Raw genomic sequence first — 13,264 nt, forward strand, 5'->3', positions numbered from 1 at the left:
TTATCTAACTCCCAATACTTGGAACTCTTCAAAGGAAGAGATCCCTCAATTCCCAGGCCTACCACACACACTAAAGCACTCCTAAGGTCTGTGGACCAGATGAAGAAATTAGATGAGTAGGGGTATGCAAACCCATGCATTCCCATTCTAAACCCAGTCGCACTGCAATCCCTGCAACAAAAGGGATTCAAGATTTCCTCCACTGGTGACTGTGACCTGGGGACTGTGAAGTACTGTATACAGGAAGATCTCGAAGAGCTGTCCCCTTGAATAGTCAGCACCAGGATCGCAGGGAAAGTAATAGCTGAAATCCAAGTTGGGTTTTCCTGGCAACAGCCAAGATTAGTCAGAGGTGGCACTTGGAGGATTCCCCAAGTCTGCTCATTCCTTTGGGATCACTCATTCCTCCCAAGGCCTCCCGTGGGAACAAAGGAAAACCCCAGAGTTTGGCATTGGGCTCTTTTCCACCAACAGCTGCTAGTAGTTTGTATTTAACCCTAAGTCACAATTAAAATAAAAGGGAGTGAGGGGGAGGGGCGAGGAGTTGGTAAGCATCCCCTAGGAAACACTTAGGTTTTCTCTTAATTTATTCCAGAAAATTATTCTAAAGGACTTTTAAGGACCACAGCATAATGCCTTGGAAACTTAGTTTTTAACTTCTTTTTTGAGACAGAGTCTCACTCTGTCGCCCAGGCTGGAGTGCGGTGGTGCGATCTCGGCTCACTGCAACCTCTGTCTCACGGGTTCAAGCCATTCTCATGCCTCAGTCTCCTGGTGGCGCGCACCACCACTCTCGGCTAATTTTTTTTATCAGTAGAGACAAGGTTTCACCATGTTGGCCAGGCTGGTCTTGAACTCCTGACCTGAGGTGATCTGCCCGCCTCGGCCTCCCAAAGTGCTGGGATTACAGGCGTGAGCCACCGCGCCCGGCCAGTTTTTACCACTATTAGCCACACTGAAACTGAACTATTGATCAAGTGAAGCCACAAGAGGGGTAAATCCCCTGTTCAACAAAGGGTTTGTGACGCTCTGGGTGCTGACAAGCCAAACCGCACCCTCCCTGCGGCACCTCGCGGGCCGGCGGGGCGGGGAGCCCGGCTTCTGGGGAAGTGCCGCCCCGCCACGGGTGCAGGCCGCCGAGACCCCCGGACGGACCTCCTAGGGCTAATCTGATAGTGCCTCTGAGGTTGATAGGACTCCACGTGCAACTCCCTGCAGGGTCATCCAGCAAGTAAGTCCTAGACTCGTAGGTGCCCACAGAGCCGGTTACCTCTGGTTCTGCGCCAGCGTGCCCCACCCGCAGGACTGCCGGGTTCTTTGATTTCTACACTTTCTAAAACCAAACCCGAGAGGAAGGGCAGGCCCAGGGTGGGGATGCCCTGAAATATTCAAGAGCAGGACCGTTCCTACTGAAGAGAAGTTTACAAGAACGCTCTGTCTGGGGCGGGCGAGGCCTCAGCGAGGCTGGTCCGGTAGCGAGGGCAGGGCGTGGGCCGCGCGCCCGGGGTTGGGGGAGTAGGGGGCAGGAAGAGGGGGAGGAGACAGGGCTGGGGAGCGCCCTGCCGAGCGCCCGCCAGGCTCCACCCGCTCCCGCGCCACCTCCCTCTCCCCACCCGCCGCACGTACTAAGGAAGGCGCACAGCCAGCCGCGCTCGCCTCGCCGCCCCGCGTCCAGCTCGCCCAGCGTCCGCCGCGCCTCGGCCAAGGTGAGCTCCGCGCGGCCCACGCGCCCCTCCTGAGTAGTCCCCAGCCCCGGACCTGCTGCCCGGGGAAACCCCCGCACCCGGCTTCGCGGGGCGTCCCGGGCACCGCGGAGCTGGGTGGGGAGCGGCTGGTGGGGAATCCACTGCTTAGTGCTCCAGGCCACACCCAGACGAGGCCAGCAGCGCCCCTTCCCGGCCCGGGCGCGGCCACCCCCAGACCCACGCGGACCAGAGGAGGGGGCACTTGTTCTTTAGGAGGGGACCGTGGTGAGCCCCTGAACCTCTTCCCTCCTCACTTTATGTTTGCCTTGCTTTACTCCCACCTTTCCTGCTTTCCCACTCGTCTCTCGGGTTACCGAACCCCTCCTGCACGCCCCTGCCCTGGCTGGCGTGTTTCTTGGTGGGTTCCGCCCGCAGGCCGGGTCTGCGTGTTCGTACGTCGTCCCGGCTGGACGGCCCAACCGGGCGCGGGTAGGACAAGTAGGCAGCTGGGGGCGTCCCTTCCGTACCCCTTAGTCCCTCGGCCAAACAGGCGTTTCAGGTTGGGGCTTCCTGTTGTCTGCTCGACGGGAAGGGTCTTCCTGCCGAGGGCGGGAGGTCCACTTGTTTCTTTCTAAAGCAGTTTGGCTGGGATGTGTGGGAGGGGGCCCTGTGTGACGTGGTTTCTCTGCTGAAAGGGTTCCCCTGCTATCTTAATAAGTGGAACCAGAAAGAGATGGAGGAAGAGCAGTCTTGATGAAGGATCTTCCAATCATAGATTAATTTGGCCCGGCGCAGTGAGACAGACAGACGTGCCATTGGTACTTGGTTCACCACCTGTGCTTTGGCCGAAGGAATGGCGCTGCCCCTAGCCGTGGACACTGCTGCCCTGTCCAGCCTTGGTCCAGCTCTACCTAAGTGAAACCAGGAGTTCTGCCTTGTTGGCTGGGGGTGGAATGCAGAGCGCTCCAAGCCAGGCCAGCACAGGGGAGCCCTAAGCCAGATTCTGGGATGCATTAAGCCCACCCCGCCTTCCGCCCCCACCCGGTTCTGTCCCTGCGAGAGCTTCTGCAGGGCGTGGTTAGCACAAAGGGCTCCAGGATTCTCCTAGTGGTCTGAGGCCTGTGACTCAGCTGTGAGACCATGTGGGTGTGGCCGGTTGCAGATACTCTCGGTGGATGATTTGGACAGAACACTCCCTGAAGGAAAAGGAGAACTGTGCCATCTCAGAGGGCATTTTCCAAGAGGAAGTGAGTCACACCTGGACTGGCCGCCAGTCTGCAGGAGAGGTTTCTTGACTGAATTGCGGGTGAGGGCAGATAATTAGATCTGTAGGGCCTTGGCGAAACCGCTTTTCGTTATCGGCCAGTATGCGCCTGGCAGCCTGCCTCAGCCTTACTTGGGAGGTAGCCTTTCCCGTTAAGAGGTTTGCTGTTGTTGCGGGTATTTTTCCCCAGAAGCTTAAGTTTCAGTCTCCAGGAGTGAAGTTTTATGTTGTGTGTTTTAGGTGAGGCCAGGCTCATGGAAACACCCAGGCAGTGATCTTTGCCTCCAACATGTTACAGCAAATTGCAAAAGATAATGCCAGGGGTTGGAGTGGGAATGAGTTCATATAACTTATTGGAAGTTTCTTAATCGGCCCTGCCCCCACAGATTCCTATCCAGTTTCTGTTTAATCATCCCTTGCAAATGGTGTATTTGTTCCTTCACAGCCAGAGGGTAGTTTCTTCACTGTGGCCCTTGATCCACCATTTGGAGTTTCTTATATCGGTTCTTACAGTTTTTTGGTCTACTGGGCATGAAGCAATTTTTGGGTCTCACCCTGCTTTCTAGGTGATGCTCTTCCTAGCTTTTCTCAGGCATATCAGATAGGCCCCTTTCCTCTAGTGTGCTGGCCTCTGGCCAGCCTCCTAAGCAACCACTCCAGTGAGGTCAGGCCTGAGCTGGGTGGAGCTGAGACTGTGTGCCTCCCTGCTTTCTACTGACAGTTCAAAAAATGTGACTTTTGTAGAGCACAACCCACTTGGTATACCCTTGGACACAGTCCAGTCTTTTAAAGCGTAAAGTTGAGAGAAACAATGGAATTCTTTCAGGGTTATAATGTATAAATTAGCACTCAAAGTGCTGAGAAAGCTGGACTAAAATTTTAACATCTTAAGTTTCTCATTTTTCTGGGGACTCAACAAATTTAGGAATCTCACATCAAAAGCAAAAAGAGAATTTACTTCTTTTAAACAATTTTCAGCACTTTCTATCCCTTTACTAAATATGTACCACCCATCCTACCAAAGGATTTAACAGCAGTTGTGACAATAGCTATGTTGGCTGATCAAGATGATGCCTGAGCATTCTTTAAGGAAAAATTGATGTACTCGGTTAGATTGGAGGAGGTTTCTTCCAAGATCTTTCTTCCTATTGAATTGCATCTGAAACTTTCCTTTGCTGCCCAGTTCTTTAGTGGGCAAGTTTTATTTGGTGAGAGGTGAGAGAGACAGACTGGATCCAGATCCATTGCTTCAACTCATTTTTTTCTGAATTTCCTTCAGAGATCAAATTCAGGAATGCCTTCTGGGTTCAATTTTTAAAAATCCAAAATTTCCAAAGCGAAAGGAAGGAAACCTCAAACATTTTAAATAACAGACGTTTGTTTTTACTGATGCTCTGCCGTTTATTTTCTGGGTGGGCTGTAAGAAAACTAGGGTATGGACAAGATACAGAGGAGCAAAGAGTGAGTCCGACTCACTCTTCAGAAGTGTCCTCTTTGAAACTGCAGCCAGGATCTGGGCATAGGTCCAAAGCAAACATTTGAGATTGTTCAGGAGCAGATACTTTTCTGAGGAGGACTCCTGCTTCCCTGCTACTCCCAGGAAAACCAAAATACATTATTATCAATTTCTTAACAATTCATTGAGCAGGCTCTATGAGGGCTGGGGCACTGGCTACTGGGACCCTGCTCAGAAAACCTGCAACCTAGTGAGGAAAGAAACAGAAACACAAATAACTAGAATTCAGGCCAAATGCTTTAATAATATTCCGTTAGCTGGTGAACGCCTCAAAGGCAAGCACCATGGAGAGCTTTGTGTGTGTGCGTGGGTGCATGTGTGTGTGAACACCCTCATGCCTAACACCATGTCTGGGACATTCAAAGTAGGTGCTCAGGGTAGGAGAACCTAAAAATGGAAAATTGAATTCCTCCTATGGTAACTACATTTGTGGAGTCCAGAATTGTTTTCTGTAGAGAAAACTATGCAGAGAAAGATGTCAGCCTCCCTTCTTAAGACCTGTTGCTCAGGCAAACGTGTAGAGGGCATGTATAGGCATCAGAATAGAATAATTCAATAAAAGGTGAGTGGACAGCAAGGCTGTTATATCCTGTGGAGCTCAGCAGTGAGACAGCAGCACTAGAAAAGCATAAAGTAGAAGACAGGATGAATGAAACATGAGAAAACAGCAAGTGTTAGAAGAGAAGGAGCACAGTCATGTCATTCTGACTAGACCTGTTTAGCAGGACACGTATTTTTCCTTTTGCATATGGAATGTGCACTCCTGTGTACTCTGCTGTTCCGTTCATAGTTGAACACTTTTGGGGCCCCTTTCCTGGCCCTTCCCAGCTCTCACATTGTCCTCCTGAGCTCTGAGCTACAAGGCTTTCAGCCTAGTCCTGGGTAATGACACCTGTACCTCAGCTACTGCCCAAGGGATCGTGTGGTTCATTTATGCACATAACAGTTATATGTGCACATAACAGTTATATAGTGCTCCATGAATAAAAGCAGAATAATTTGTAGTTCTTGATCAAGAGAAGCTTAAATCTCAGTCAGACGAGTAAACAATTAAATGGAATTGAATGTTTCAGGTACAAGAGTAAGTTATTGGGAATAGAAAGGACACTGCTGCCTCTCAACCCCAGCCCCGAGCCCTCCTGTCAAAGTGTGTCTAACCAGGATGCAGGAAGCCCACATCTGCCCAGGAATAGAGCTTGCAGGGTGGCTAGGTGAGGGTGGAAATGCCAGATTGAAGTCCCTGAAGAGCTTCAGTTTTAGCGGCTAATAGTCAGTGTTGCAGACAGCCCTGCCCAGGCAAGCCCTACCCAAGAACGGAGGGCCAGGCAGGGCTGACTCAATCGGGTAACTGTTGGCTGCAGTCATGATTCATCCTCTAGCCAAGAGAACAGTTTTAATCACAACATTTCCCCCTTTACTTTGTCTTATTTTAGAGCCAGTGTGCAGCTCCTTCAAAACAGAGTTCCTTGCTGTGGCCCTGGTCAGTGCCCTTTGGGGCACTGGTTACTGAGGAGACAAAGGCTTCCCCCCTAGTTTTCAATGCTATTTTCACCTCCTGGCTAGCCCCTGCTCTGCATCCTTATTGCAGAAGGTCTACTGGACACATAGGGAGTCAGCTGGCTGCAGTATTCATAACCCATCCACTGAATAAAACAGCTGGGGGAGGAGGGGAGGGGAGGACACAGTGGGAGAAGGATGTAACTTCAGAGAGGGAAGCTCCATCACTTCGTAATGGCTGTGGGCAAGAGAGACATGGGACTGAGTGACTTCAGACCTGAGCACTCACTTGCTCTCTTGAAGAAGATACTCAAGGGTGGCCAGGATTTCCTCGACTGACAACTTGTATTTCTTAGGAGCTCCTAAATTCGCCTTTTTAAAATTTAGAGGTCCTTACCCTGCTGCATTCCCTTTCTTAATTCTGCACTTTCCTTCTGCCCTGTCATCTGAAAAAGGTAAACTAGGTACCCCACCCAGTTCCAATTTCTGGGATCTTTGGGAATTGATCCTGAAGTGCTCTGCTGCTCTGAACTTGAGCACAGTTATTTTTAAACCTCTGTGGTGTCTGACTCCTTTCCTGAGTTATTTAAGAACTGGGGTGAGATCCCATGTCCTTCTCCCAGAGGTGACTCGCCCAGTTCAGTTCTCTTAAATTGCTGGACTTGGAGTACCAATCTAGGCAAGGCAGACTCTCTGTAAGCCCACTGCCATCTGAAGCCCATATGAGGGATGGGGGATGAGCCAGATCTGAGCTGTGTCAGAAGAGAAGGAAAAGGGTGTGGTTCCCCTGGAATTCATCTCACAGCAGACCCTGAAGCATTAATTTGCAGCTCTCTCCAAGATAACTAACTACCTTTCAGATGACTCATGCCAGATTTTGATTTATAGCATTCTTTGGCCTGCTGGTTCCCATACTTTTCTGGAGATTAATGGGTAGAATTTACAATTCTTAAGTGTTAATTGCTCAATCCTCATGTTTACCAACTCCACCTTCTCCTCTGTAAAAGAAAGCATTTGAGAATCAGTGTTGAATAGGCATCTCTCAGAGACAGGAACCAGACCAAATTATGTCTCAGGTTCCTGTTAGAGTTCTTCAGCAGAGGAATTTGCCAGCCCTTCAATCTAAACTCAAAGCGTATTCTTGTGATTTATTTATTTTTATTTTTTAGTGCTATATTACAGTCTCCATTTGTGTTCACCTGTTTCCTATCCAGTAGTGATTTTAGATGATATTAGCCAAAGCTTATCTGTTCTGGCCAAATGATTCCTTCCAATTAAGCCAAAATTCACTGAGGTTCTATTAAGTACCACATACTGGGTCTTGATGAGACATATACCCCTAGTTCATTATGCCTGAATGTAATGATCTGACATGTTTCCTTTCCTTTCTTATAAATGCTTCATGATGAAAGCTCTTGCTCTCCCAGTGTACCCCAGACTGTGAGAGCAGCGCATCTGTCTAGTGTCACTAAAAACATAGAAGACCCTCAAATGAGTTAGGTTATAGTATTACTTGTTGCTTCTCAAGTGAAGTAGACAATGGACTTTGAGTAGTTTTTTTATTTGGGTAGATCAACTGCATTTTACTGCCAGAGATGCAGCTGTCTTTATTGCAATAAATAACAAGTTCAGAACTTTAGTAAAGAATACATATATACCCAGCAGATAAATTCATTTGTAAGCAGATTTCTAAACCCTAGAATCAGACTGAACCAAGTTACCACGTTAAGCTTAGAAGGTTGAAGTTTTCATATTCACCAGGCTTGACTGTGTGTATTGTTAGTATCAGCCATATCTAAGAATCCCATTTACTAGTGCCAAGAGAAATTATGAACTATCTGTTCTTTCAGTAGGTGCTTTGTCAGTAAAAAGAGGAACACTGGGCTGGGCGCAATGGCTTACGCCTGTAATCCCAGCACTTTGGGAGGCTGAGGTGGGCAGATCACCTGAGGTCAGAGTTTGAGACCAGCCTGCCCAACATGGCAAAACCCCATCTCTACTAAAAATACAAAAAATTAGCCAGGCGTAGTGGCGGGCGCCTGTAATCCCAGCTGAGAGATTACAGGAGATTACGGGAGGCTGAGGCAGAAGAATCGCTTGAACCTGGGAGGCGGAGGTTGCAGTGAGCCGAGATCACACCACTGCACTCCAGCCTGGGCAACAAGAGCGAAACTCCATCTCAAAAAAAAAAAAAAAAAAGAGGAACACTGATCTTGCTTTTCTAAATGATTAGAGTTTCTGTTCTTTATTAGGTTATTTATGCAAATTAGCTGGAGTTAGATAAACCCCTTTATTTACAGCACCAGTACCTGAGGTGTCTATTTCTACCAACAAGAGACCCAGACTAGGGTGGTCTGGCTCTTAGATTCATTCACTGAATTTTAAAGCTGGAGAGGATCAGATGAATGATCTCATCTCCATCATTCCAATTATCCTAAAAAGGTTGGCAATACATATGGCTTAAAAGTTAATGTAAACCCACCTAGATGAACCTGGAGGACATTATGCTTAGTGAAATAAGCCAAGCACAGAAAGACAGTTACCAGATGATCTCACTCATGTGGAATCTTAAACACTGAATTTCATAGAACTGAAGAATAGAATGGGCTGGGGTGATTGCACTGGAGTGATGTTGAGGCAATGTTAGTCAAAAGATACAAAATTTCAGTTAGGAGGAATAAGTTTAAGAGATCTACTGTACAACAATGTGACTGTAGTTAATAACAATGTATTGTATTCTTGACAAATAGTTAAGAGTGGCTAAGTGTTCTCACCACAAAAGTGCTAACTATGTGAGGTAATGCATATGTTAATTAGCTAGATTCAGTCATCCCACAATGTATATATACCTCAAAACATCATGTTGTACACGTTAAATACATACAATATTATCTTTCAATTTAAAAAAAAATAAATTCATTCATAAAGTCTGCCAAAAGAAGTTAATGTAGACCCTGTTTCTTTACATCCTTTAATAGGCTTCAACAGACCACACCAAAATGCCGTCTCAAATGGAGCATGCCATGGAAACCATGATGTTTACATTTCACAAATTCGCGGGGGATAAAGGCTACTTAACAAAGGAGGACCTGAGAGTACTCATGGAAAAGGAGTTTCCTGGATTTTTGGAAGTAAGTGTTGAAAGGCTTACAAAGAACCAGACATAAAAGTCAGTGCTTCTAGGCCTTGGTTCCTTTTCCTTCTTGTTTCCATCCCTTCCCTGTGGAGGTCACCACTAGTGAATGAATGAATGTAGTCACCTGAAGGAAGGAAGGAATGAATGAGGTCATTCATTCATTTATTAAATAATATTGAGTACCTGCTATTTGTAAGATACTGTTGAGGAAATAGAAAGTAATGAAGACACGGCGCCAGCCTTCAAGGAGCTTACAGTCTGCAGGTGAAATAAGACTACATACAAATAACTACGATGTGAGCTGTTTGTTGGAAAATCCCATCTGGTTATCTGTGTCTGTTGTGATGATGTTGGGGACAGAGTTGGGAGAAAGAAAGCTTTTCACAAAAGAGTAGTCAACCAGAAAATGGCTATCTTCAGGTCCAAAAACCTGGTGGTGGAGATGCCACATCCTGGTCACATTCCATTTCGAGCAACTTGAATCTCACTTCTTAAATCTCTTCAGATAAAGGGATTGTTTTTACTTTTTCTAATACTGAAAGGAGCAATGTCAGTCATCTACTGAATGAGAGGCACATGTCACTCCAGAAATAACTGCTTTTCACGTAATAATGCTCTGACAGCACAGGAGCAGTTTGAGTTTATGTCTCACCTTTGACAGACTGAGAGATGCATGAAGACCGAGAAGAGGACTCTGCCATTAGCTCAGATACATGACTCAGGACATGGGGCCACAAGGCACAGTTGTCCTTTTATGTTCCAGGTTCTTGAGAGATGGCTGTTGGATTCAACTGAAGGTGAAACACTGCATGACAAAATAGTAGGCTGAAATGCAAGCCCTTCTTTCCCTACCAAAATGGTAGTTACCTGAAAAGATTGTTTCTGTGCTTGGTGTTGAGTAATGCATTAACCTCTAAAGGGTGAGAGGAGATACGGTAAAAGGTTGGGTCCTGCCTCTTGTCATCTGCCTCGTAAATAGCACGTTAGTCAAGCCCCCCTGACTCCTGCAATCAATAAACATGAGGCTTTTTAGTATACTATAATTCACATAGCATCAATATCAGTTAAATAAGCAGATATAAATAGCCTAACTACTCTCTCAGAGAGTTATTACCTAATGCTATCCCAGAATGAGCTGGAATATGCAGGTCCTCTGCTTTTGTAGAGTCCTGTGATGTAGCCCCAGACCAGGAGTTAGAAGATCTGGCTCTGCCTTAACTAACAACGGGCAGGTTGCTTCAGCTCTCTAGTCTTCAGTTTCTCCCCTGTAAAATTGGAGAAGGCTGGACATAATTATCTGCAAGGTCACTTTCACTTTCTATGATCAGTCAAGACAAGCATTTAAGACGCAAGGACAAAATGTGCTCATTGTAAGCCTGCCCGTCCTATGGACAAAGGCATTCTCAGTATGCTAAACACTTGTTAAGAGTGTTGTTAGAAGCCCGGGTGAGTATCACATAAGACACAGACCCTTTCTTCCTAAAGGTTTTGTGGCATGAGACACATAAAGGGTATATGTAGTGTGGAGCACTAAACATGGCAGGGTGATTTATTCCAGGCACAGAGTCATAATTCCGGAAACACCTACACTCACTGCATTAACAGAGCGTTTTGTTTCTAAAGTAGACCCCTTATGTCATCCAGATTGCACTCATTCTGACCATAGCCAGGAAGCTGAGGGTGAAGCCAGAATTAGCCGAAACCCACCAAGAGCTGCATAGAGCGGGTTTAGCTAGAGTAGGAGTTTGCAGTGCTTATGTGGGAAATGCTGCTGCTATACTTTTAGGAATTTCTGAGTGCTATTTAGAAACATCTAGTGCACTCTTGAAACACTGTGTATCATTTCTCTCACTCATGAATATAGTCATCAGAATTCATAAATACTTTACCTGAGCCCTTTAACAACCTAAACAGGCCATATTTCTCTCTCTGGTTGATGGCATGGACCCTACAGGAAAAACCACAGCTTACCACTTCTGACCAGCATCATTACAAAAACGAGTGATGAAGCCAAAAGCCAATCACCATGGAAGCCAGATAAAATCAAAGGGGATCTTGCCTTCCCATCTCTGTCCCACACATTCTTACTAGGCACTGAGAGCCATGGGGAGTTTAAGACTCCATCACACATACTCCTTTTGAAACTGGTCCGATGTACAACGTCCGGTGAAGAGTATAGGATGGCATAGACTTACCAATTCAAAGAATGGAAGGATTCTAGAAACATTATAGTCCAACCTCCTCAATTCATCGTTGATACACAACGGCCCACTAAGTGGTTCACTCAGCATGACGTGGCTAATACAATATGAAGCCACACTAGCTTGGCCTCAGCTGTGCCAAGAAGAATGAGAGCTGTCTTCTCCAAACCTAAAACAATCCATGGCATCATTAGCACTTCTTTAAAATCCATAGGACAGTGATCGAAAACTTACTCCCTAAATCCAAAATATCTTTTCATAAGGAGTTTCCTTTGCAAGGGATTTGACCATGCTATTGGGAATAAAATTTTAATAAGAGAATATAAGTTTAAACCACAAAATGAGGAACTTAGGGTGGTTCTTAGGCAGAATCTAACTATGAAATTTCTGAAATGCTCCCTCAAGGCAAAAAAAGAAAAATACATTTAGATGACCTCCAAAGGTTGCTTATGACCTAAAACAAGAGCTCAAGTAATTGGGAGGTATGTACACAGTTCTCAGCAGTACAAATCAAATAAGCTCATCATTGCAACCTTCGATATTTCTTGCCTTTGTTCTTTGTTTTTCAGAATCAAAAAGACCCTCTGGCCGTGGACAAAATAATGAAGGACCTGGACCAGTGCAGAGATGGCAAAGTGGGCTTCCAGAGCTTCTTTTCCCTAATTGCGGGCCTCACCATTGCATGCAATGACTATTTTGTAGTACACATGAAGCAGAAGGGAAAGAAGTAGGCAGAAACGAGCAATTCCCTCCTCCCTGATAAGAGTTGTCCCAAAGGGTCGCTTGAGGAATCTGCCCCACAGCTTCCCCCATAGAAGGATTTCATGAGCAGATCAGGACCCTTAGCAAATGTAAAAATAAAATCTAACTCCCATTTGACAAGCTGAGAAAGGAAAGTTAAATACCAGATAAGCTTTTGATTTTTGTATTGTTTGCATCCCCTTGCCCTCAATAAATAAAGTTCTTTTTTAGTTCCGAATTTGAGACAGAATGTTTGTTGCTCCCTCAGAAATGCTTGTTCCCCAAGAGGCAGCTTGCCAGCACACAGCAGAGCTCTTCTCACAGAACTGGCAAAATGAGAAAACACTCTTCATTCAGGCTTGGAGTCTGACTTCTCTAATTGTTCTACCCTTGTAGCTGTGTCTATTTGAAGGATTGGGAGAAGGCTCTACAGGAATATGTTCTAAGTTTATAATTACTGGGCACAGTTTTGCCCAGTTAAATCAGTGCTTTTCTAGCCAGGACTTTGCATGCCTGCAATGTCTGAATCGTTTTTCATAGCAAAGTGTCAGCAAACCTAAGGCAGAACTAGGAGAACCAATCGAGGAGAGGGTGTAACTTAACACCTTGGTAATAACATCACATTAGCATCTATTAAGTCAACTCTCAGATGTCAGGAAATGCGGTAGGCATGACTTACATACGGGGCAGTGCATTTTTTTTGAAAATGAAGTGTCAGTACTGATGTCTTGATAGACAATGCAAAATGTTTCTCCTAGCCCTTTTTTTGTGCCTGTTAGGCACAGGGTATATGTGCATCACATGCTGTATGCTTATGAATAACACAGTACTGTATGCTTTTATGGAGAAGTGATACATGACTTCCATGAATTGGCACATAGCATTGTTCCAAGTAAATTAAATAGGTCAAAGAAGATGGAATATTTACTTTTTTTTTTTTTTTTTGGAGACGGAGTCCTGCTCTCTGTTTCCCAGGCTGGAGTGCAATGGTGTGATCTCGGCTCACTGCAAACTCCGCCTTCCCGGGTTCACACCATTCTCCTGCCTCAGCCTCCCGAGTAGCTGGAAATACAGGCGCCCGCCACCATGCCCAGCTAATTTTTTGTATTTTTAGTAGAGACGTGGTTTCACCGTGTTAGCCAGGATGGTCTCGATCTCCTGACCTTGTGATCCACCCGCCTCAGCCTCCCAAAGTGCTGAGATTACAGGCGTGAGCCACCGCAC

At 46.1% G+C, this 13,264-nt stretch overlaps 1 protein-coding gene across 4 annotated transcripts; it reads left to right on the top strand.

The window, feature by feature from the left end:
* Nucleotides 1-1,605: 1,605 nt before the first annotated feature.
* On the top strand, nucleotides 1,606-12,278 carry S100A10 (S100 calcium binding protein A10). 4 transcript variants are annotated; one of them, XM_045363389.2, is made up of 3 exons: nucleotides 1,606-1,970; nucleotides 8,941-9,093; nucleotides 11,869-12,278. In XM_045363389.2, exons 2-3 carry the CDS (start codon nucleotides 8,962-8,964, stop codon nucleotides 12,028-12,030), a joined length of 294 nt encoding a protein of 97 aa, XP_045219324.1. In that variant the 5' UTR covers nucleotides 1,606-1,970; nucleotides 8,941-8,961; the 3' UTR covers nucleotides 12,031-12,278. The 4 variants fall into 4 exon arrangements, with proteins under 4 accessions (XP_045219324.1, XP_005541900.1, XP_015312662.1 ...); XM_005541843.4 differs by having other exon boundaries at nucleotides 1,606-1,706; XM_015457176.3 differs by lacking the exon at nucleotides 1,606-1,970 and adding an exon at nucleotides 2,850-2,991.
* Nucleotides 12,279-13,264: the final 986 nt, after the last annotated feature.

This window comes from Macaca fascicularis, chromosome 1, assembly GCF_037993035.2.
Source record: "Macaca fascicularis isolate 582-1 chromosome 1, T2T-MFA8v1.1".
Classification (NCBI taxonomy): Eukaryota; Metazoa; Chordata; class Mammalia; order Primates; family Cercopithecidae; genus Macaca; species Macaca fascicularis.